Source organism: Schistocerca gregaria, chromosome 1 (assembly GCF_023897955.1).
Source record: "Schistocerca gregaria isolate iqSchGreg1 chromosome 1, iqSchGreg1.2, whole genome shotgun sequence".
NCBI lineage: Eukaryota > Metazoa > Arthropoda > Insecta > Orthoptera > Acrididae > Schistocerca > Schistocerca gregaria.
This window is the reverse complement of record NC_064920.1, coordinates 533,102,627-533,127,362: the sequence shown is the minus strand read 5'-3', so window position 1 is coordinate 533,127,362 and position 24,736 is coordinate 533,102,627. Positions and strand designations below refer to the sequence as shown.

At 38.7% G+C, this 24,736-nt stretch overlaps 1 protein-coding gene across 8 annotated transcripts in view; it reads right to left on the bottom strand.

Annotated features, from left to right (window-relative positions):
• LOC126355190 (protein retinal degeneration B) overlaps positions 1 to 24,736 on the bottom strand; it is a 533,358-nt gene that overhangs the window by 23,916 nt on the left and 484,706 nt on the right. For all 8 annotated transcript variants that reach the window (XR_007565476.1, XR_007565478.1, XM_050005465.1 and 5 more), the window contains 2 exons: positions 7,170 to 7,278; positions 795 to 951 (listed from right to left, as the gene is read on the bottom strand). Coding sequence is in view for 6 of the 8 variants with exons in the window: in XM_050005465.1 (XP_049861422.1) it covers positions 795 to 951; positions 7,170 to 7,278 (266 nt within the window). In the remaining 2 variants the exon portion in view is untranslated. The remainder of the gene's footprint in view (positions 1 to 794; positions 952 to 7,169; positions 7,279 to 24,736) is intronic.

Below are 24,736 nucleotides of genomic sequence, written 5' to 3'. Positions count from 1 at the left end.
GTTATATTTTTGTGGCATTTGTTGTGTTAAATACTCTTGATCATAGTTGGATCATAACAATATTCCTGTGATACAGTGTGGACCTCAACATGAATGTGAATATACAGAAAGAGATTGAATTACCTCTGAAAATGAATTATTTTCAAACAATGACTGACATAGCAAACCAGTTTACATTAGATGGCAGCTCCCAGCAAGGTTTTCCAGCTTAAACACATTGTTAAAAAGAATTAAAAATTAGCAATATGGAGTAAGCAGGATCAACATGGTCACACATTTTGTGGAAGGTGGTGTCTTACAGGGCCTTCAAGTTTTGTAACCATTAATTGTTTGATGTGTCATGTTCAGAGACATTTGAGGTTTTTCAGCATCTTTCATATTCTGTTCTTACTCAATATCACTTTTTGAACATAGCATCCTGGGTGAATTACCACCACTGTTATCTGTCACACATTTTTTTCCACTTCATACTTTTCCTGATTTAGAATTAGTTCACGAAAAGGCCCACCTAATTCTAAATATTCAAAATTTATCTGCAACTATTTTATGCTGCTATTGGCACTGTCCAATTTGATGCTTATTCTGTGGTTAACACTCTGAACTCTCATCTACATGGACAAAGTATCATTTACCAAGTCAAAAAGTGCTGGGGGGAAAAAAAGGAAAGTGTGAAAAATTTTCAATTAATAAATATGGTAGAGGAAATCTGTGATTACCACAATCACCATAAGCTTTAACAACTATTATTATTGCCATAACCACAAAATTACAGAATATGAAAACATTAAACAAACCTAACAACCATTTTTACTGGGTACATTCCATAGCCAAGAGCTTTGTCATCAGGAATGGTGTATGACACCCGTCCAGTCTTGTCAGTAACTTCTGTAGCTATCAATGTCCACTCTCCAGCACGCACATCTTTCATTATATGGATGTCCACCTTTTCACCTTAAAAGGAAAACTTGTGTAAATAATTATTATAAACAAGTAAATAAAGTTATAAACAAACAGAGGGTGCTAAGAAGTAGTTTCTCACATGACTGGTACTCTCAGTCATTCCATTTACACAAAGAACGAAAAGTAAAGGCTCATGGCATGATAATTTGAAACACAGAATGTAAACCTGAAGCAGTAAATATACAACTAAGGAAATAAAATGAGTAAGATTTTTTTCCATTGCATTATTTAGTTCAGATTCCATATATCTTAGTAGATGAGTCTTTGGGATGTGAAAAATATAAAATGTATGCATTATATAGTGTGATATAATAATGATATAGATATGAAATATTAACAACAGATTTAAGAGGGTGGGTCAATAGATAAGCCACAAATGTCAAAATATTGCACACAGTTATAAATTTCCTATTGGTCTATTTGTAGGAGGAAACAGCATGTCAGCTGGAAGAGATTCAGTATACATTACTCTGCAGTCAATAGTTAGTGAACGGCAGCCAGTGCAGAATTGTGCACAATGTCAATAGCAAATGGTTGAATTTTTGCAAAGTTTGTAGACATAGAGTTCTCTGCAGGTTGAGAGTAGGGAAGAAATGGAACAAAGCCAGCATATACATACAGTACCTACTGCTTTGTGGTAAAGGTAACTTCCTAATATGGATCATTACAGGGCATCGCGATTGCCAACCTGAGTTAAAGCTGTCTTCCAGTTGCTGAAATTTCAACCCCAGAATGAGCCTTAATACCACACTCTACTGTACCACTCTGCAGGAACTACAAAAGGACATTTGCAGCAAATGCAGTGGGCACTATTCGTCTGGATAGAATTCTCATTCTCACACTACAAGACAAATTATTGCAAAAATTTCACTATGAATGTATGGAATGATTGGGTCCCTTAAAAACCAGGTGGGAAGGCAGCAAAATGAATGTGATAAGGCTGTGACTCAAGTAATCACTTGTTGGCTGAGAAAGCAGCCATAACAGTTCTTAGACGCAGGTTTTATGGTCTTATTGAATGTGGGGTAAGTGTTAAATTTACAGGGGGGAACTTTTTCAAAAGTAAAGGAAATTCCGACTTTCCGGGTGGGAAGGAACGCCTGGTCCCCAGCACGAATCCACCTGGCGCACTTGTATCGAGGTCCGGTGAGTCGGCCAGTCTGTGGATGGTTTTTAGGCAGTTTTCCATCTGCACGGTGAATGCGGGCTGGTTCCCCTTATTCCGCCTCAGCTACACTATGTCGTCGATTGCTGCGCAAACAAGTTCTCCACGTATGTGTACACCACCATTAATCTACCACGCAAACGTAGGGGTTACACTCGTCTGGTATGAGACATTCCCTGTGGGGGTCCACTAGGTGCTGAACCGCACAATAACCCTGGGTTCGGTGTGGGGCAGCAGAGCGGCAAAATGGACAGAGGTAGATGTCGTGGGGTTGTGGACCACTGCGGCTGTGGTGGGGGCGGAGCCTCTCCATTGTTTCTAGGCCCCTGGTTAACATACAATACAATGCAATACAATACAAAAGTAAATTCGTGCTTGATACCCTCAGCACTGATCTCATTACCCATATTGTGACTTATTTATTGACTCAGCCATGGATTAATATGAATGAAATTACAAATAAATGTGTGTGTTTTTAAGAACTCCTGTACAGGTACTTTACAATGGTAAAGGACAAGCTGGCCAAAATAAACGTCTGTAAATCACTGAAGCTTTGTCACACGCGAACAACAAGAAAGTTTCTTCATCTGATACAGATACTGCAGCAATTCTTGTGCTGGTACCTCTTGAGCATAAATGTCAATGAAAAACCAGTTTCATCTGGGGAATAGTTTCGTTTGGTTATGCTTAGTTTAAATGAAATTTGCTTGAAGGAACAGATCATGTACCATTATTTTCACATGCTACTTTGTTGTGGTGATGTGTGTATAATGCAGTTCAAGCAACATATACAAACTTCATGTTGGACAAACAGTGAAGCCAATGCTCACTATACTCAGGTACTTAATACCATTTTTGTTTTTGAGCAGGGCTCATATCGTTTTCATCTGTTTATCTCCCTTGCGTGCAATTGCTTCACCAGGCCATTATGAAAGATTTGACTGAAATACGTAAACTCTGAAGATTAAGCTTTCACTCCATATACTTAAAATGAAATAAATATGATAGTGGACTTTTGTACATGAAATATGTATTTTCTACTGTCTCTGTGCTAGATGAAACCATTACGAAGAGGGAAGAAAATATGATATATGTAATATAAAAAATTAATTTTTGTTGGATTCTTTTAAATGGCCAGTTCTCAAAAGGCAAAACAATAACTGATGAGTACAATGCAAATCTTCTGGCTGAAACAGATGAAAAAAAATTGTGAATTGCCTCTTTAAGGAAATGATTATTCCTCAGGACAGTGTCAATGTCAATCAGAGGACTGAGATCTTTGAAGAACAAACTGCTGCACATTCTATGGGTAGTCAGTTTTAATTATCACCACAAAAAATAAACTTATATAATTATTTGTTTGTTCGCTGGTACTTTCTGCAGTCCTCGTACACACTGAGATGGTCATGCCACGGTACTGTAAATGCAGCTAGAGGATGCAATAATAGTACAGCCCATATCCACTTCCTCAATGGATTGTGCCATTTTTTTTTGGCTGCTCTAGTCGCATGGGGATGTCAGTGTGTAATTGGACTGCTGACCGATACCTACAAAATTTTGTAACTTGAATTTTTTAGGAGATAATTAAAATTTAATGAGTATCCCCTGTATACTTGATTCACATCAAGAGATCTATCTATTCCAACTGCTAAAAAACATTGTAGTTGAAAAATGTTCCAAGCCCAATGAAATGGTAATACGGCTACAGAGTGTTATTTTGAAAATGCTCCAGGATACCAGTCAAGGATGGAATATATTCAACAGAAAATAAAGTAAATTGAAGTAAAAGCAAAAAAAGAAAATGATCAACAAGGGGGCGATGTTTTAAGAAAAATAAGTGCATTTTTAATCTAATCATCACAGTGATTCTATTTCAGACCAACAAATTTTTTCCTTGCCCTGAAATATTACACTTTCTGTATAGCTCTGACAGAATGTAAATAATTTAGGGGTGAAGATAAGAACTGACACAATAGCAGAAGCATTGCATCATCAACAAGCACACTAAAGAAAGAATCAAAACATTGCTAGTTTTCGGACAAATCCTGTTACAACGATTCCTCTTTTACAAACAGAAATAGATGATTATGAAGGGTTCTCCGGTTACATACACCTCACTTATCCCCAAAGGTTAGTTATCATCACAACTGTCACCAATCAGTCTAGCAACCCCTATCACTGTGGATTCAACATTAACAATTATTTTTACATATTACTCACTTCTCAGGTACAACACCCTTTCTGATAATATTAGTGGTGTCTTTCCCTCAGAGCATGTCCTCCCCCCCCCCCCCCCCCCCCCCCCCAGATAGTGAACCACATGTGTCGAAAGTTTGGTTGAAATTTCTCCATGCTAACGTATTAACTCCTTTCTTTCCTCACCCCATCCTCACTCACAGGAGTGCTGAGGTATCCTAGTCCTTCAGTAGATATTTTTGTTTTGTCTGGAAAATTCTGAGAACAATGAGATGCACTTGCATAAAGGGCAGTAAAATGAAAACAAGATAGAAAAAAGTGAATTAACTGTTTAGTATTTCAAAAGTAAATGCCACAGCTGTTTATACATTTATTGCAATGTGAGACAACACAGTCAATGCCTTAAAGAAAAAAATGTCTGCCGTAATCTACTGAACATGACTGAACCCAAGCGTGTCACCTCTTCATCTGAAGCAAATCAACAGCCATGAATGTCTTTCTTCAGGGCTTCAAAAATGTGGAAATCACATGGGGAGAGCAGTCAGGTCCATAAGGAAGATGTGTAAAGTATTTCCCAGCAAACCTTCTGCAGTGTTGTTAAAACAACCTTGGCAACATGTAGATGGGCGTTATACTGCAACAGAATTATGCTGTCCATCAACTTTCCTGAGCATTTGGATTTGATAGCACTTCAATTCTTGCAAAGCGTCTACAGACTGCTGTGCATCAACTGTAGCACTGTGTTCTAGAAATTCAATGAGAAACAGGCCCTTGCAGTCAAAGAACATGGTCATCATGACTTTACCAAAGCTAGCTGCACTGATTTGGATCTTTTTGGTGGAGGTGAATCCATGTGCTTCCATTGTTGGATCTGACACTTATTCTTCAGCTCAAAATGATAACACTATGTTTCATTTCCTGTGACAATAAGGAATTGGTGCAGCTTCTGCTGCTCCAGCTGGGTGTGGGAAACCCATTGCGTTCAGTTTTCCAGAACTTCAGATGGTATGTCGCAATGGTGTGTGCCATACAATGACTGATCCCCAGACGAGCCAAATGTCTTCACTGTCTGCTGTCGGTCATTTCTGATGGCAGTATCCACCATGGCAACAGTAGAAGGGGTAATGACATCACGAGCCTGTCCTGGTCGACTGCTGTCTTTCAATAACACCGACCTTCTTGAAGTCGTTTATTCCATGCAGACACATTACCTACTGTGTATGCCACACACAGCACACATATGGGCATGAATTTCATTTCCTGACATTCCTCCCACTGGTATGCTCACACTGTTCCTTCCTTTTTCAAATACAGAAGTATCCTCTACGCAAACCTGTGTTATCAACATCTGAACAATTCTCGTTATATGGTCTATCTAATTTTCATCTGACTGCCCCTTAGAGTTGTATGCTATTGCTCTATCTTCAGCATATTAAAGTTGCCTGGCAAACTATTACTCTGAAGAGTTTAATTACAAAACTGAATTACTGTATTACAAAGCTTGTGCAAACAATTTTTGTTTATTTTACTACTGATTACATCATAAAAGCTAGAATGTTTTTTCAAAGGACAGTTGACAACATTACAAGCTTCCTTTATAGAGATCTAGTATGTAGCTGGAATTTATTACAATTTTTTGGGAATGTTTTTCTTGGAAATGGTAGGCCTTCCTTCAAAGATCATCTTAAATGTAAATTATGTGCTACTGATAGAACACTATAGAAAATATCTGACATTTGTGAGCTTCTGTGATCAACCAATTGTCTCATTTCCTCAATTTAGTTTTTGTTCCAAACAGTTGTTGCCATGTTCTGATACCTTTGCTAAGAACTTAATAGCACCAACTTTTAATGTGATAATGGTCTGTAATCTTTTCTTTTACTTCAAATGTAATTTTTTCATATTTTAGCATGATATAGTAATGCCATTTTGAAATTCAGGATTAGTTAGTTTATTGAAATAGGAGAATTGTTTTCAAAGTAGCCTGACGAGGTGCCAAAATAGTTTTTTTTTACTGTGTGCCTGTTTACTGCTTGAATTTTGCAAATAATTCTTTAATTTCTCAATTTCCTTCCACTTCTTACCATTATGCTTTACTATTTCTTGTAATTGGTGTCAAGCATAATGGCTCAAATGGCTCTGAGCACTATGGGACTTAACATCTGTGGTCATCAGTCCCCTAGAACTTAGAACTACTTAAACCTAACTAACCTAAGGACATCACACACATCCATGCCCGAGGCAGGATTCGAACCTGCGACCGTAGCAGTCACGCGGTTCCGGACTGAGCGCCTTAACCGCGAGACCACCGCGGCCGGCTCAAGCATAATGTTCTGATGCCTCTGATGTTCACATGTAGTTGAGCAACATGGTCTGAAAGATTATTTACTACAGTATTTACACTAATGTGTGGATGTGTGTTTAAAAATGTTATGAACTAAGGGGCTATTTGTTTCAGTAGCTGAAGGTGCAAAATGTACCAATGATTTATATTGTACAAAACAGCTTAGGGTTTGATAGGGCTGCAAAATAGCCATATTGCAGAAATTTAAATTGGAGTCACTATTTGCATCATGCTCTCTGTAATTTTCTTCATGTATACCTTGTCTTGTTGCACATATCCGAAGTGCAATGGGATCTATGAATATAGAACATTGTAGTGACTGTGATTGCATCGTGTGTGTTCTAGCATTAGTTTGACATAAGACAGCTTCACTGAATTGAAATTTCTACATAGAAATCCCTCCTTTGGTAGTTTCTGTCATACTAGTACAAAATCCTATCTATCTTATGCAACCACTGACAGAAATGTGTTTTCTCTGGCTCCACTTATTATCATCATATTTACCTGCTAAGGTGATCATGTCCAATGGTCCATACATGAAGCGGGCTGTCAAAATTTGAGGTGCACCCTCTTTTACTATTACATCATTTGCTCGATGATTTGCAGCAACATTCTGTCCAGGGAATAAAGCATAAAACAGCTGTTAAAACCGATGCCAGAATAGGCACTTTCTCATCAAATTTTAAAATATAAATTATGCTGAAAATAAAAGAACCAACACACTTTCTTCTCATTTTTACAGCAACATTTGCATGAAATCATCAAACCAATGCCTTCTGCAAACATTAGACAAGATAATAATACATAATTATACTGGGAAAACACATTATGCAATTTATATCGCCTTTATATATTTAACAGCCTCTTCCACATGTCTTCACCTACATTTGCATTCAACGTACATTGAGTGGCTCCTCCTCCCACTCTCTCTGCCTACCTCTTCCTCCCTCTCTCTGTTTATCTCTTCCTCCCACTTCTATCTGTATATCCTCGTCTCCACTCTCTGTCTCTTTGTCGTCTCTCTGTCCATTTTCTTTGTCCATTTCTTCACTCTGTCCGTATCTTCCTCCTCCCTTCCCCTGATCATATACTCCTGCCCCTCTCTTTTGCCCTGCCTGTCTTCCCTCCTTCCTTTACCACCTGCCCACTACACTACCACTCTACACCTTACACCTGCCTCATGTGTCTGTCCATCATCCTCTCCCCCTCTCTGTCTATATCCTCCTCCCCCTCAACTTACCCATCTCCTCCTCTATAACCGACACATGTATCCCTGCAATACAGCTCAATAAGCAGGCCGATACCACTCCCACAATACGCCTACCATGCAGGGCAGGCTACACACCAGGGGGTTTGCCCTTGACATACAGGCTGCTATGCAAAGCAGGTCAATAAAGCAGGCTCGTACTATCCAACACAACACACCTAAAATGCAGGGCAGCCTACATCTCGAGGCCCAGGAAACCATTTCTTGTCCCTGACATGCAGACTGCACCAAAAAGCAGGTTGATCTGGCAGACAAATACTGTCGCCATTCAACATGCCTGTTGTGTAGGGCTCCCTAGACGTCAAGGGCTGGAAAAAAATAACATGTCTCAGTAAGATTGTCTAATGCCTACTATACATAGACTCTTTTTGCCCTTTGTCCAGCAATATTCTCTTTACGTGCATGTCTGCTGCACTATTTCATAATAAAATTACAGTATCCTATGAGTACAATGTGAATAGATTCCAATTGACATCAGTTAACTAGTATAAATACCTGGGTGTAAAAATATATGAAGTGGAATGGAATGATAATATAGTCTCAATCAAAGATAATTCAAGTAGCAGACTTCAGTTCATTGGCAGAATACTCGGGAAGTGCAACCAGACTAAAAATGAAATTGATTTTAACATGCTCTTCCTATCTTAGAAATTGCTCAAGTGTGTGGGATACGAACCAAATAGGATTAGCAGGGGATATTGAACTATACAAAGACATGTTTATTTGACAGAAGAAAGAGTATTATGGAAATGTAGATAACTTTGAAATGGCAGATGCTTGAACCTAGATAGCAGCTAGCCATGAAATCCTGCTTATGAAGTACAAGAACCAGTGTTAAATGAGGATCTAGGAATACACTGCTGTCACCTCTGTGTCACTCCTGTGGGGACTACAAGGGCAAGATAAGACTAAATACCATTCAGGAGGAAGCATTTCCTCATTCATTGTTCCAGCAGTACTCCATACACAAATGGAATGGCAAGGAACTCTAATATGCAGTGCAATGGAAGTACTCAGCAGACGTTTGCAGAGTATGGGTATACAGGGTGAGCACAAAATCTTGCCCTGATTATAAAAATTTATAACACAGTAACCATTTGACATAATAATTTAGATTTGATGCCGTTACATAGGTTAGTGTTACTAGTTTTTTTTTTTTTTTTTTTTTTTTTTTTTTTTTTTTTTTTTTTTTTTTTTTTTTTTTAAAGACAACTTATGTTAATAAACTTCAATGTGTGCTCCCTTGGTAGCTTGGAGAATGTCGAGCCGGTATTCCAGATCTTGCCAGGTGTTTTGTACTGTGTGTTCTGGTCACAGTACCCACAGTAGTTTGTATCCTAGCCTTCAGTTTGTCAACGTCAGGAACTGGTGTGCCACAGACTCTGTCCTTGATATAGCCCCAGAAATAAAAAAGGTCAAGGGGCATAATGCCTGGAGAATGGGGTGGCCAGGGTGTTGGATAGTTCCTTCCAAACTACTGATCCGGACATTACTCCCCTCTCCAGACATTACGCCCCTTCGTTTTGTTTTTTCTGGGGCTATACCAAGGACAGAGCCTTCGTCACACCAGTTGCTGCTGATGATGAACTGAAAGCTAGGATACAAACTGCTGTGGGTACTGTGACAGAACACATGTTACAAAACACCTGGCAGGAACTGGAATACTGCCTTAACATTCTCCAAGCTACTGAGGGAGCATATGTTAAGGTTTACTAGCGTAAGTGGTCTTAAAAAAACTAGTAACACTAACCTATGTAATGGTAGCAAATGTAAATTATTATGTCAAATGGTTATTTTGTAATAAATTGTTATAATCAGGGCAGGCAAGACTTTGTGTTGACCCTGTAGATGTAGAATTTAATCCCACTGACGAGAAAACAATAAATAGTCCCACAATACACAATATTTAATATCTGGCTTTGGTCTATCTTCGCAGCTAACTAAGGAATATAAGCTACCATTTATTTTAAAAATATAATAAAAACAATGTAGACTGCATAAACTATTTTATTTAAAAAAAATGGTGACTGGTTTTGATCTCTGTCTGATCAATGTCAGATTGTTACGTACTTCTAGCTGACTGCTGGAAATGGTGGCACTGAAGCACTATTGTTCTTGGCTGGTGTGAGCAGCAGTTCTAGGACCCATATACCCCTCTCTGAAGAAATTACTTACTTGTTAAGTATGTATTCTTATGACCTCTAAACCCTCATCTTAACCTAATGTGCCCACTGCCTACATAGGCCACCCTGTACATTGGTGGGCAGAAATTTGATCTGATATGTAATCTCTCACCTGAATGCCCTGCTTCCTTATAGCACAGTAGATGGCTGACAGCCCTGGTGCACTATGCTTTCGTGTGTTCTTTGACTATGCCATGTGTGTCAGCAGACAGCTGGGTGCTGCCTGGCAAGGCAAACAAGTTGCTATCTGTTAAGATTTCATGGGTACACCACTGCTTTCATGGGTGCATCAGGTGTACATGTCTTGTGGACGTGGGTATCTGAGCACTTTGACAACTGGCTGTTCATCATAGTGGGGGGTCGTGGGATTGATTCCCACTCCACCACATGTTGCCCTCACACTACCAGCAGGCTGTGCTCTGCTGTTGCTGCCGCCACAACACTGTCCTCATTATTATTCTAGGCCACTGTGATGATTGACGATCCAGCAGACAGAAACAGAGCAAGATGACCTACAAATATAAATTTTGAAATATAACTTCATTTACAACTAAGAGTCATGAGATAAAGCCTAGCTCTCTACACTTCCACTGAAGTAGTATTTGCCTGACAATATTTGTTCATCATTATTTATTTATTGCCCAATTTAATTGAAATGTGCCACTATGCTATTCACACTACTGACCATTAAAATTGCTACACCACAAAGATGACATGCTACAGACATGAAATTTAACTGACAGGGAGAAGATGCTGTGATATGCAAATGATTAGCTTTTCAGAGCATTCACACAAGGTTGGCACCAGTGGCGACATCTACAATGTGCTGACATGAGGAAAGTTTCCAAACAGTTTCTCATACACAAATAGCAGTTGACCGGTGTTGCCTGGTGAAACATTGTTGTGATGCCTCGTGTAAGGAGGAGAAATGTGTGCCATCATGTTTCCGACTTTGATAAAGGTAGGATTGTAGCCTATCATGATTGCGGTTTATCGTATTGCTACATTGCTGCTTGCATTGGTAGATCCAATGACTGTTAGCAGAATATGGAATCGGTGGGTTCAGGAGGGTAATACAGAATGCTGTGCTGGATCCCAACGGCCTCGTATCACTAGCAGTTGGGATGACAGGCATCTTATCCGCATGGCTGTAAGGGATCATGCAGCCACGTCTCGACCCCTGAGTCAACAGATGGGGATGTTTGGAAGACAACAATCTTCTGCACAAACAGTTTGATGGCATTTGCAGAGACCATGGCTGTCATTACCCTTGATGCTGCATCACAGACAGGAGCGCTTACGATGGTGTACTAAACGACGAACCTGGGTGCACGAATGGCAAAACGTCATTTTTTCGGATGAATCCAGGTTCTGTTTACAGCATCATGATGATCGCATCCGTGTTTGGCGACATCATCAAGGTGGTTCTTTCAGAAATTTTCTACTGTTTTCTTGTGGAGATACAAAATGAAAATTTTGTTATATTCCTATAGCATATTAGATATGTTGGGTCATGTGTGAGCATAGTCCTGTGAGCTACAATTGAATATTACTCAAATTGAACTGTCTGCAGATGATACATGTTTTGCAAACAAAAAATGTTATCTTCTGTGGGGATAAATTATCTAATTTGAGAGAAAAATATGTTTATGATACTGAGTCATTTTCTGATAAAATCCAAGCTACTTCTTCCTGCATATATATTTTCACAGGATGCCACGAATATAATGCTATTCTGCTTAGTTAGGCCATGGCTCTAAGGAACTGATTCTAGAATATGAGCGGAGATAAAGTTTGCATCTCCTGGTACTTTGCAAGAAACAGTGTGACTCACTCTAAAGAGGGAAGAAGAAAACTACAACTGTGACAACAGGACTGGTGCATCACACTGTACACATTGTAGAGCGTATGCTACAAGTATGCCCCAGATTTGGGTGCTATAAGAATAGAATTTGCCAAGAGCTTGATGTGACCACAGAGGAAATAGTGAAGGTGCCAGTAGAGGAAGAAATTCAGGAAATGGCTGGAGAAACAGAGGAGCCACCACTCTAGAGCTCATTCATCAGGTGAGAAGCCACCACCACCAATGCCAGGCTCCCCCCACCCCCACCCCCTACCCTCCCTCTGCCTAGTGACATTCACACCTTGTGGCAAGTTACTTATCGTCTGAATGGTTGAGGATTCAGAATAATGTGTCCTGAAGGCTCACAGGAGATTAATTTGGAGATTGATACAGAAATATTTGTTTTCACAGTAGAGGCACTACAATGGGAAAATCCAGGTTTTGATGTGCTCCTAAAAAGTGATTTCCTGTGCTGTGTATGTGGTGCTGTCCAATTAAGTGACCAAGAATTCCTATTTGGTAGCAACAATATTGTACAGGCATTTAAGAAGGGCAGGACAGGATCTGTTTCACACTTTCCAGAAGACTGCTGCACTTCAGTGTTTAAGTCAAATAGCTGGGAAACTTAATGAGGGGGAACCAGAAAGGTTCTCTGGGTGAATGTCAAACCTAAATTACCAACCCTCTTAGGTATTCTAGAGAATTCCATCAGCAGAAATGAGTTGCCAAATGACTCACAAGTGCACATGAAAAAAAGTATATGTTAACCAGCTGTATTTAATGAAGCAATATTTTTGTCAGCTAACACTAATTTTGGCAGAACATATGCCATGTTAGCCAACAAAATAGGTTTAGTGAACATTTCAAGAGCTGCCAGCAAATGAAACTGTAAAATGGGAAGACGGGGGAAAAAGAAGGAACAAGAAAAATTACATTGTAGAAGAGTATTTAAAGTAATGTAAATGTCACAAGCCCCTTAAAACAGAAATTACCAGAAAAGCTGATGCATCTGCCTGAGAAGGGTAGAAATTTGTGAACACATTGCTGCAGAGTGAAAATTCACCTTGGATGTTTGGATGTTGTTTGTACAGAAAGGAATATTGTAGTATGAAAAATACCCATCTCTTGGTGTTTCCTTCCAAATCCACCGACAGTTGGTAGTTACAGCCCCCCAAGGATTGGCACATACTGGCATTTAACTGTACCTGATTAATCTAATACTGTTTATGTTTTATGTATATAATTAGAGTGTAGGAAAAAGGTGAGTACAGTGTGGTGCCACATTTCTTTTTGTTCCATGTGAGTTAGTTGTCGTACTTGAAAGGTACTTTTCTCAATATAGGAAATTATACGGAATTGAATACAATGACATAGGCTGCAATTTTAGCTGCTAAAGAACAAATGTGGGATAGGTGTGCACCCAGTAACATTTAGGAAAAGCAAGATGTTCAAAAGTAAGGAAATTTAATAAAGTATTTAAATCAAATGGGAAGAATCATACCAGTATACACTTAGTATCAACGAAACAATTGGTAGACCATTACCAGCAATTACTGAACATATAAATAATTATTTCCAAAACAGAAATATTAATTGAAGAGAGAAACATTGATGTTCCCACACTTGTCAGAACTGTACATAAATTAAAAAATGGGTGCCCTGCAGGTCCAGAAAGAATCCCAGTAGAACTTGTCAAGTGTGGAACAGGGAAACTATATGAACCCTTGTCCTGGTGAATTGATTAGTTTTTAAGCAATGCTCTTATATACAATCAGGTGAAAGCTGCTTGAGTATCAGTCATTTACACAATATGAAAGGAAATGTACAGTGCAAAATAGAGAGACATTTCATTGACAAGTATGGTGACTCATTTGTATGGAAGAATTCTCAAATATCTAGTGCAGTCAGAATACAAACAGGAAGAAGAACAATCAGGCTTCACAGCTGGTAGGACTTGCAATGCCAATTTGTTTTCTTTGAAACAAGTAATAAAGGAAAGATCAAACACCAAGCAGATGCATTGTCTATATTCATATCATATATGTTGAATTAATTCTCTTCATTGCACTGTTAGCTGCAACAGGCAGAGGACATGCTTTGCTGGTGCTGCACATTTTAGCGATATTGACCGAGATAAACTGGTGCTGAAGTGTTCGGCACAACAGTATACAAGTGTGCACAGAAACAGCTAAGTGAAAAATCCGTGCAGCTAGTATGTTTATTTGTGTATAAGCTGACTTCACAATTTTCCTTCGTGTGAGATCAATTTGAAGTTCAAAATTCACATATTTTATCATCACATCACTTCTGCATAATCTTCCACTGACTGTATCAAAGCCCATTTGTATTGTGATATATTGTGAAATTTTGTACCTTCCGAGTGCCATGCAAAACTCATATTGTTATCGACAATTATAAGTTTAAATTTAATTGTGCTCTTTTAAAGTAGAACAATAGACATATTATCATTCAGAATTAAATTTTTTGTGGTACAGTTATCTGAGAAATAGAGTTATTTTTGAGAAATTTTGGATACTAACAAAACTATATTTTCGTAAGTTACCACTATGAGCGTTTGGATACATAACTTATTACATAGCAAATTAGCATCTGTGATTCACAGTTCTGCCAAAGAATACATCACCCCTTAAATCCATGCAAATAGATGTGCATTTTTGACAATATTTGTGAGCTACCATTGTCCTTTGCATAATCTATCAGCAATTTGTAGTAAATGTTTTCGGTTTAGTTACTGTAGCAGATACTCTCACTAACATATCGTGTTACATCTAGTTCTCTCTTAAAAGGAATATCCCTCTACTCTCTTAAAAAAGATTAGCCCTCTATATTATCTGCATTTATTGTGAACTAACTGTTTTTGAGTTTGCTAACAATCATAATTAAGCTAAAAAGTTTTAGGATACTAGTAGTTTTTACCATGTTTTGTTGTTGGGTTAATAGAAATCTTGTTTTGTGTATTTGCTTCAATCCTTAAAGAGAATTAGCAACTTTTTAGATCAGCAGACTAAAAGATAATCAACAGGCTTAATTTAAAGTTAGTTGCTCACTGCCTTGCAATACGTTGCCAGCCGAAATGAAGCCCTGCTGTGAATGCTGTTTTCAAACACGGGATGAGTTGATTGTCATTGATAAGCAGCTGGAAATCACATTGATTACTGTCAAACAAATGGCGGCTGCCGTGAATTGGTGTGTTGGAAAAGTGCCCAAGGTGTACCTGTGATACCTGTACCAGAGGTACCTCAAGTACTATCCTCTCCTCTGGATCCTGTCACCTCTGCAGAATGTACAACATCTGTCACAACCCATCCACTTGACTGTGACTGGCATGTCAATTATAGATCTAGGCATCCTGTACAGGATGCACAGGTACCAGGGAGGACACAGGGTGTCACGCTGATCCCCCTAGCCAACAAGTCTGAGGTGCGGTCTTTCACCGAAATTGAGCCAGTGGTACTCACTTCACCTTCTTTTGGGGAAATATGTCTTGTACAGTATCAAGATGAGGCAAACAAAAGGGTAGGGGGTCTATTTATCACAGGCAGTTCAAATGTATGGCATTCATTGAAATGGCAGCAAGGGATAGGAAAAGACACCGGGTGCACTCAGTGTGTATGCCTAGGGTCCTCATTCAACATTTTGAAAAGGCTATTCCAGCAGCCACTGAGGAAACCAGTTGCAGTTTTTAGTGCACATTGGAACAAATGGTGCCTGTCTTCTGGGCTTCGAGGTCATATTTGGGTCATTCCAGTGGCTGGAAGAGAAGGTTGAGAATATCAGCCTTGTGCACAGAATTTCAAAAAAGCTCACAATTTGCAGCATTGTCCCAAGAACTGATCATGGCTGTGGCTGTGGCTTCCTGGATTTGCACAACAGGGTTGAGAACTGTAGGGTCCTCATAAATGGACCATGTGTGCACTACACATCAGAGGCTGCTACAGATGGTGTGTGGGGTGCACACAAAGGATTTTTAGATTAGGTGACTCTCCATCCAATTCAGATAAAATGATAGCTGTAGGAAACCCATAAGTAGCAGTGTAAGATAAAATGAAATGCCTCCCACCAGTCAGACTATTAAAATCGTAGTGGTTAACTCCCAAATCGTTCACAACAGAGCATCACAGTTTGAAGTGCTCCTGAAAAGCAATGAAGCTCACATAATACTAGCCACAGAAAGCTGGTTGAAACATGAAATTGATACCAGTGAGATTTTTGCGGAAAACTTAAGTGTACCATCAAACAGGGTGATTTCCGATGGTTTTGTCATTATTCTGATTGTAACTTTTGTATATATTGTTAGATTAAATTGATTGTTATGGAAGTGGTAGGGTATATGTGTAACGAATAAAATATCCCAGAACCAGAAAGTGTATGTCTAGGTATATTTATCTGAGGTAGTTAAATAAAGTGTCCGAAGTCACCCGATGGACTGGGGTGATTTTGGACACGTGTGTTTTTTAAATCTATGTCCGAAGTACTAAATCTCTGTCCGAAGTTACAGTATATAGAGGGTGAATTTAGACAGTTACTGCCCTTTTTTTTAAATTCTACATGCTTTTTATTTGATTTTGGTGACATTTTACACATTTTAAGGTAGCCCTTTGTTACAAATAAGTGATACAGAATGATGGTTTCGTCATAGTTGATGATGTTGCTAGGTGGGAGATTTTCTAGCTTTGCCTTGATATTGGAGAAAAACATCTTAACAGTCTCTTTGTTCACTTCTGCACGAGCTCATTTAACATTTTTGCTTAGGCAAACGGAAAGATGCTCTGATTGTCGTTTGAGAAATAAATGCACCCATTCTTCTCCTAGCAAATTATTATGAAATTTATTCTCTTTTTGGCCAGATTTATCAAGGTAGCATTTAACTAAATATCTAATACCCAATTTAGTGAAGGGAAATCCCCAATGTGCAATCCTCAAGATACTTTGCTTCAACATTTCTTCTTCTTCTTCTTCTTCTTCTTCTTCTTTATTTAGCACTGGCTGTCCTCCCATTTTTTTGGATGTGCTTCCTGCACTTCATTTTGTAGGGTTGATTTAGGTATACCATACAAATCACATGCAATTTCCCACTCTGAATATCGCAAACAGCTTTATCTAAAAGTTACAGGTCATAATTACACCATACTGTAGCACCTCTCCTGCTCTTACAAGTTCTCGGCATTGTCCGAAATCACTCCATACAGTACACAGCTTTACAAAAACCGTTGTTATTTTATAACCTTGCACGATAAACTTGACAAACTTTTACAGAAATTGTCTCAATGCTGTTAGCTACATAGCACATCAACAATTACAGTTACAATAACTTCCCACTCGACGCAACAATAGAAAGTTTCCACTATATGATAATACATGGATTTATAACACTGAGACTGTTTGTCGGTTATTCACCTAGGGAAACAACTGACACAAAATAAAAGTTGGGGAAAGCGATAAATGAAATCTTGCACTTGAAATAACTGGCGCAAGGGCTTTAAAATAAGTAACTCTCTGTTTCTATGCAGTGGCAAAGAGAAAATAAGCCATTCTGTTCAAATTCGCCCCGGTGTCTTAAATCACCCCGTTTGACGGTATACTGAAAGGATAGATAAATGGGAAGTGGAGGTGGTGTACCCACCGCAATATACATGAAGCTCAAATCCACTGAGATAGAAACTGGAGCTTCTTGTGAGATTGATTGGCCAAGACTCAGTATCAGGGATGGACATAAAATGATAATCCTTATAATACCCACCAGACTTCTCCCCTAATGTAAGCAAAAGCTTTAGACACAATCTCAGTTCACTTTTACTTAAGTCCCTCAATCGTACTTTAACAAAACTCATTTACCTAATCAATTGTTGGATGACAAATGGTGGGCATGATAAGACATCCTGTGAAACATCACTAAATGCCTTCTCTGGAAAATACCTAGAACAGATAGATAGGAACCCTGCTTAGGATTGAAATACAGTAAAACTTTCTCAAATTGCCACGTATATAATTCCGATATCTGCCCAAACCGTAGTACAAGTATTTCAGTCTCAACACATTCAGTGCACTTTTATGTGCTGATTTCTTGTATAAAGTGGAACATGCTTAACATGGAAACAGAAAGCAAATCTTCAAAAATACTTGATAATTCATTGTATAATGAAGAAAAGAGCCTATACAGTACTGCTGTATTACAGTTCATTAGTTATTCAAGACTCTACAAGGATGTTACTTTTAACACCTCTGTTAAGCAGCACAAAACCAAGAAAATAGTTTCAGCACAGCACAGTGCTGCTGGTGTGGACCTAAAACTACGCTGCTCTGTTCCACAATGAATAAGTTACGCTCAGTATCAGTACAGTACATCAAAGGAAATGGTTCATTGGTCAGCACTCTGTTTGTCAGCCTTCTCATTTTCCTCATTATTAATGGACGCCGGTGCATACAGGAACATTGTTGCACATCTACCAACACACTGCTGCAATGTGCACAGTGAAAGAGGTGGGTATTGTTCTGTTAAACAATGGTTTCACCTGGCAACATCATTATTTTCTGCCAGCTTCGGTTGAATAGTAGACTTTACAAGATACAGTAACAGGATGTTGAACAAATGGTATGTGTCGTTACCACATAACAAAAAGGTTAATGTAATCAAGGCAACTGTGTGTGCAAAATTATGTTCCATTTCAAATGTGGGAACACACAAATTTATCAGACTTTCAGAAACAAGGATAAGATTCAGGATGAATGGATGAAAAGAAAGGCAAAGAAGACCGGAAACGAAGAAATTAACGAAATAGTGTGGGAATGGTTCGCAAGTGCACGGGCAAAAAATTTACTTTTATCTGGACCTATGTCGCAGAGTCAGGCTCTGAAAGTCACTAAAGAGCTTGGAATTATGGGGTTTAAGGTATCCACAGGATGGCTGGACAGTTTAAAAGCTAGGTACAACATTGCTAGGAACAAAGTGTGTGGGGAAGCTAAGGATGTGCAGGAGAGTGTAGCAACAGAATGGAAGACAATGCTGTTCAACTTAATTGTGGATTGTGGATTATGATCCAAAAGATGTGTTCAGTGCTGATGAAATGGGACTGTTTTATCATGTGCTGCCTTCAAAACTAGAAATTTGAGGTGAAAAATGCACCAGCGGAAAAATATCCAAGGAAAGACTCACTGCACTGCTGTGTGGAAACATTGTAAGCGAAATGGAGAAGCCATTGGTGATTGGAAAGGTGGGTAAACCATGTTGTTTCAAAAACACGGATGTCAGTAAGCTCCTAGGCACATGGCGAAGCAATAATAAGGCATGGATGGTGAGTGGTCTTATGAAAGAATGGCTGGGCTCTTTCAATGCCAAAACGAAGAAAGGAAATCATCAAGTTCTCTTTTTTTGGGACAATGCAACCTGCCACCAGAAAGTAACATTATCAAACGTGAAACTGACTTGGTTCCCTACAGATTCAACCATCCTCACACAACCCATAAACCAGGGGGTTATTTTCATAGTCAAGTGTCATAGTTGATTACTTCATCTTAGTGTTGAAAAAGCCAAAATTGCATTAGATCTTGCGCACTGTTTCTGTCCTGGATGCAGTAAATTGGATTGGCTTGGCAGTAAAGGAAATAAAACCCGAAACTGTCACAAAGTGCTTCAACGAAGAGGGGTTTGGGGATCAAGAACAAGACCCTTCTGTGGCCATTGAAGTTCAAGAAAATGCAGTAGCAACTGCTGAATTAATGAAAATGCAAAACATTTCATGTAGTGCAGATGATTACATTTGAAGTGATGATATTCTGTCAAGTCACTCCACTTTCACCTCACCAACAGATTCAATCCGCAACACAGAGGAGGAAGATGATGATCATGATGATGAAGACACAAAGGAAGAAGAAGAAGAAGAAGAGCAAAGTTATGTCCCTAGAAACATTAATACGCCTGAAGAAGCCATTGCATGCATAAACAATGTAATACAATTTGCAACACACACAAATTCTCCCTACTTGTTGGAACTATTGTATGATGCAAAAAATTGCCCAGAAAAACAATTTTGAACAGGAAATTAAAACAAGTTTCCATCCTTGATATGTGGCAAAAAAAAAAAGTGAAATGTAAGGCAAATAAATATGGGAATAATATGTATGTACAATAATAAAGGAATTTAAAGTTCAAGTAAAAGTACAGAAATTCCATGTTACTTATCAATTAGTTCAATTAGTGTAATAGTCTAATGTTCTACTGCACAATATACAGTAAATGAACATCTACTGTGCTGAAGTGAAGGTATGTAAATACAGTATATGCATAATTGAAAAAATTTCCTGTACTTTTGTGTATGATACCTGACAAATTTTATGTACCCCAGTGAGTTTTTAAATCCAGAAACTTGTCCAATTTGGAAAATTATTTTAGTCCCAGGCGATTCCATTATGATGAAGTTTTACTGTATATTGGATCTAATGGCAACAAACAGACCTGACCTTTTTGAGGATGTCCACACAAACTGGTATCAGTAACGATGCTGCAATTGTGGCAACAATTATTACCCCAAGTACAAAGTACAATTAAACTAAGCAGAAATGTGTGTATGTACAGTAAACTAGACAAAAATCAGTAGCATATATCTCAACGAGGAACTTGAAACTTTCAGCACAGGGCAGGAGAATGTAGAGGAACTATGGCTCAGGTTTAAAAGAATAGCTGACCACTCTGGATAAATATGTACCCAGAAGAATAGTCCATAATGGGAGGGTAGCTCCGTAATATACAGTCACTGTAAAGAAATTGAGATTACAGCATAATATGTATAGTAGGGCTGTAGATGGAGATATACTGAATGAAACATGTTTGGCTGTCAACAGTGTAACACATGATGCCTTCAATGACTACCACAGCAGGGTACTGTAAAATGATATTTCCAAAAACCCGAAGAAATTCTGGTCATATGTAAAGCCAGTTAGTGGCACCAAAATTAGTGTCCAGTTCAAAGCAAATGAGATAGGAACTGAAATGAGGGTGGCAAAGTGAAAGCTGAAATGTGTAACTCTATTTTTAAATGCCCTGTACAAACAAAAACCCATGAAAATTGCCCCAATTTAATCCTCGTACCACTGAAGAGATGAATGAAATAAGTATTAGTGCCCGAGTTGTTGAGAAACAGCTGAAATTGTTGAAATTGAAGAATGCTCCTGGACCCAATGGAATCCATGTCAGAGTCTATAGTGAATCTGTGGCTAAGTTAGCCCCTCTTCTGACTATAATCTAGCACAGATCCCTTGAACAAAAAACCATGCTCAGGTGTTGGAAAAAAGCATACGTCACATCTGTCAACAAGAAGGGCAGTAGAAGTGACCCACAAAACTACCATCCAATACCTTAATGAGGTATCTTGAACAGAGCAACCTCCTCCATGCCACCAACATGGATTCTAAAAACATCTATCATGTGAAACTCACCTTGCACTTTTCTCACAATACATACTGAAAGCTTTCGATCAAGGCAGCTAGGCCATTGCAGTATTTCTTGATTTCTGAAAAGCCTTTGACTCATTATCATACTTACGCTTATTGTTGAAAGTACGATTGTATGGGATATCAAGTGTAATTTGTGACTGGATTTAGGACTTCTTGATAGGGAGGGCCTAGTATATTATTTTGATAGATAGTACATATACTCACTGAAGCCCTTTGTCATTTCCAACATGTCTCTTTTCGCACAAAATAGTGCAAAACATGATTATAATACCAGAACCAAAAACATTCTGTATAAGGACTATAAAAGCTTAACATTAGTACAAAGAGGAGTCAAACACATGGACACTCATATATTCAGAAACTTACCGGAGCATATCAGAGGTCTTGTAAATGATAAAGATCGGTTTCAGAGAGAATTAAAGAATTTCCTGTTGGCCAACACCTCATACTCCATACTCCATCAATGAATATCTTCCCATGGATTATAGCTCATAACTCTGTCTGCATTAGAATTGTACAATATCCATGTATCTGAGTAAAAAAAAGAAAAAAAGGGACCTTTGACTCTTTTCACATCTCAGAGACTCCTCTCCAAGGTATCCATGGAAAATGATAAATGAAATGAAATGAAATGTAATAGCCATTCAGATGTAGAAGTAACCTCGGATGTGCCCCAGGTAAGTGTTCGTACTGTATATTAATGACCTTGCAGGCAACATTAACAGTAAAATTAGGATTTTTGCAGATGATGCAGTTATCTGTAATAAAGTAATATCTGAAATAAGCTGTATAAATATTCAGTCAGATCCAGAATGAAATTTCCACTCTGCAGCGGAGTGTGGGCTGATATGAAACTTCCTGGCAGATTAAAACTGTGTGCTGGACCGAGACTCGAACTCGGGACCTTTGCCTTAAGTGCTCTACCAACTGAGCTACCCAAGCATGACTCACGCCCCGTCCTCACAGCTTTACTTCTGCCAGTACCTCGCCTCCTACCTTCCAAACTTTACATAAGTTCTTCTGCGAACTATGCAGTTAGTAGAGTACCTGCACGCGAAAGGCATGTCTCCACAATATCCTTTCTTTCAAGAGTGCTAGTTCTGCATGGTTCGCAGGAGAACTTCTGTAAAGTTTTGAAAGTGGGAGGCGAGGTACTGGCAGAAGTAAAACTGTGAGGATGGGGCATGAGTCTTGCTCGGGTAGCTCAGTTGGTAGAGAACTTGCCCGCGATACGCAAAGATCCCGAGTTCGAGTCTCGGTCCGGCACAAAGTTTTAATCTGCCAGGAAGTTTTATTCAGTCAGATATTGGCAAAAGTTCAAAGTAGTGCAACAATTGGCAACCTGCTTTAAATATTAATAAATATAAAATTGTGCACTTCGTAAAACCAAAAAGCGTAGTATCCTACGACTATATTATCAATGAATCAATGTTGGACTTGTACAAACACTAGGGTGTAACACTTTGTAGTGATATGATATGGAATGACTACGTAGAGTTAGTTGTGAGTAAAGCACATGGTAGATTTTGTTTTTGGCAGAACACTGGGGAAGTGCAATCAGTCCACAAAGGAGATTGTTTACTAATCACTTATGCAACCAGTTCTAAAATATTGCTGAAGTGTGTGGGACCCGTGTGAAATAGGACTAACAGAGAATATTGAATGTATACAGAAAAGGGCAGCATGAATTGTCACAGATTCATTTGATCAATGGAGAATGTCACAAGTATACTGAAGAAACTGAACTGACAAATTCTTGAAGACAGACGTAAAATTCTACTAACAAAATTTCAAGAACCAACTTTGAACGGCGACTCTAGGAACATACAACCCCCCCCCCCCCCCCCCCTTTCCTATATATATTGCTGCCATAGGGATCGTGACGATAAGTTAGAAGAAATGCAGCATGTACTGAGGCACTGAAACACTCTTTCCTCCTAAAGTCCATACATGAATGGAACAAGAAGAAACCCTAATAACTGATTCAATGGGATGTACCCTCTGTCATGCACCTCATAGTGGTTTGAGGAGTATTGATGTAGATTTATATGTTGATGTCATCCCCCACTCTCCCTCTGGGGAAGAGATGGGGCACTGACTGTATTCCTGAACTGGTTGTTAGATTAGGCAGACAGACAAAATAGTTTGAACAAAAGTAAAGTGACTGGTAAACCTAATATTTAATTACAGTCCCCCCATCCCCCTCCCTAAACCATATTTTTGTGTGTCTACTTTCAGCACTTGGCTTGTTCACATCAACAATTTCTTAACTAACAAAAAGCAAATTTTACAGGAGAACAAAACATTGTTTTATTCTTACTTACTTGGGTTTTCTTGATGCATGCATTATACACTAGGTAAAACATCATCCTGGATACGTTTTGGTCAAATGTTTGAGTAGAGGAAAAACACTACTCCCTATACATTACAAAATGGGTTTTTGTCAAATTTTAATAGTCAAATGAAGAGTGGGAAATGGAGAAATATGGTATCAAATTGATAAGTGCAAAGCCAGGCTCGTAAATTGACATACGGTCAGGAGAGTGGTGTACTGACCACATACCCCTCCATATCTGCATCCAGTGACGCCTGTGGTCTGAGGATGACAGTGGCCAGTCGGTACCATTGGGCCTTCCAAGGCCTGTTTGGATGGAGAGAGAGAGAGAGAGAGAGAGAGAGAGAGAGAGAGAGAGAGAGAGAGAGAAGCCTAGTTTTGTATATAAAATGTTTAACTTCTGGAAAGTAACCAAGGTAACTAGGCAAAACACAATAACTTGAGGGACAATTGAAATATTTCATGAGCAGCTGCTGCTGCTAGCTATGTAAATGAAGTGTCAAAAAGTTCATCTCCTCAAGGTCTAGCAATTTTGAACACATCATAAAACTTTTCTTTGAATCAGGTGCTAAATTTAGGACATTCTAAGAACAAAAGACTCTAGGAAAGCAAATGGGTTGTCAAAAAGATCATGCTTTCCGAACAAAACATGGAAACAAATGTTTTGTGAAAAACTGAAAAATTGTCAAGTGTTTTGTGAAACAATTTGTTAAAATGTGAAAGTCTGCTGTTGTGTGACCTTGACATATTTTGATCACTTATGGCTGAAGGTTTAAGAAAGTTCTAACAGTTTTTCAGTCTCAAAAATCTGTCAATAGACAATCCTTCAAATATCAGGAAAGAGAATGTGTGTTGGTATCTCATTTGCTGTGCACATTTTCAAGGATCATTCAAAGGTATGACAAATGTTTCTCTAATCTGTTTCATTTCTTAATTTTTAATCAATTATTTCACAAATATTTATCTTTTTTA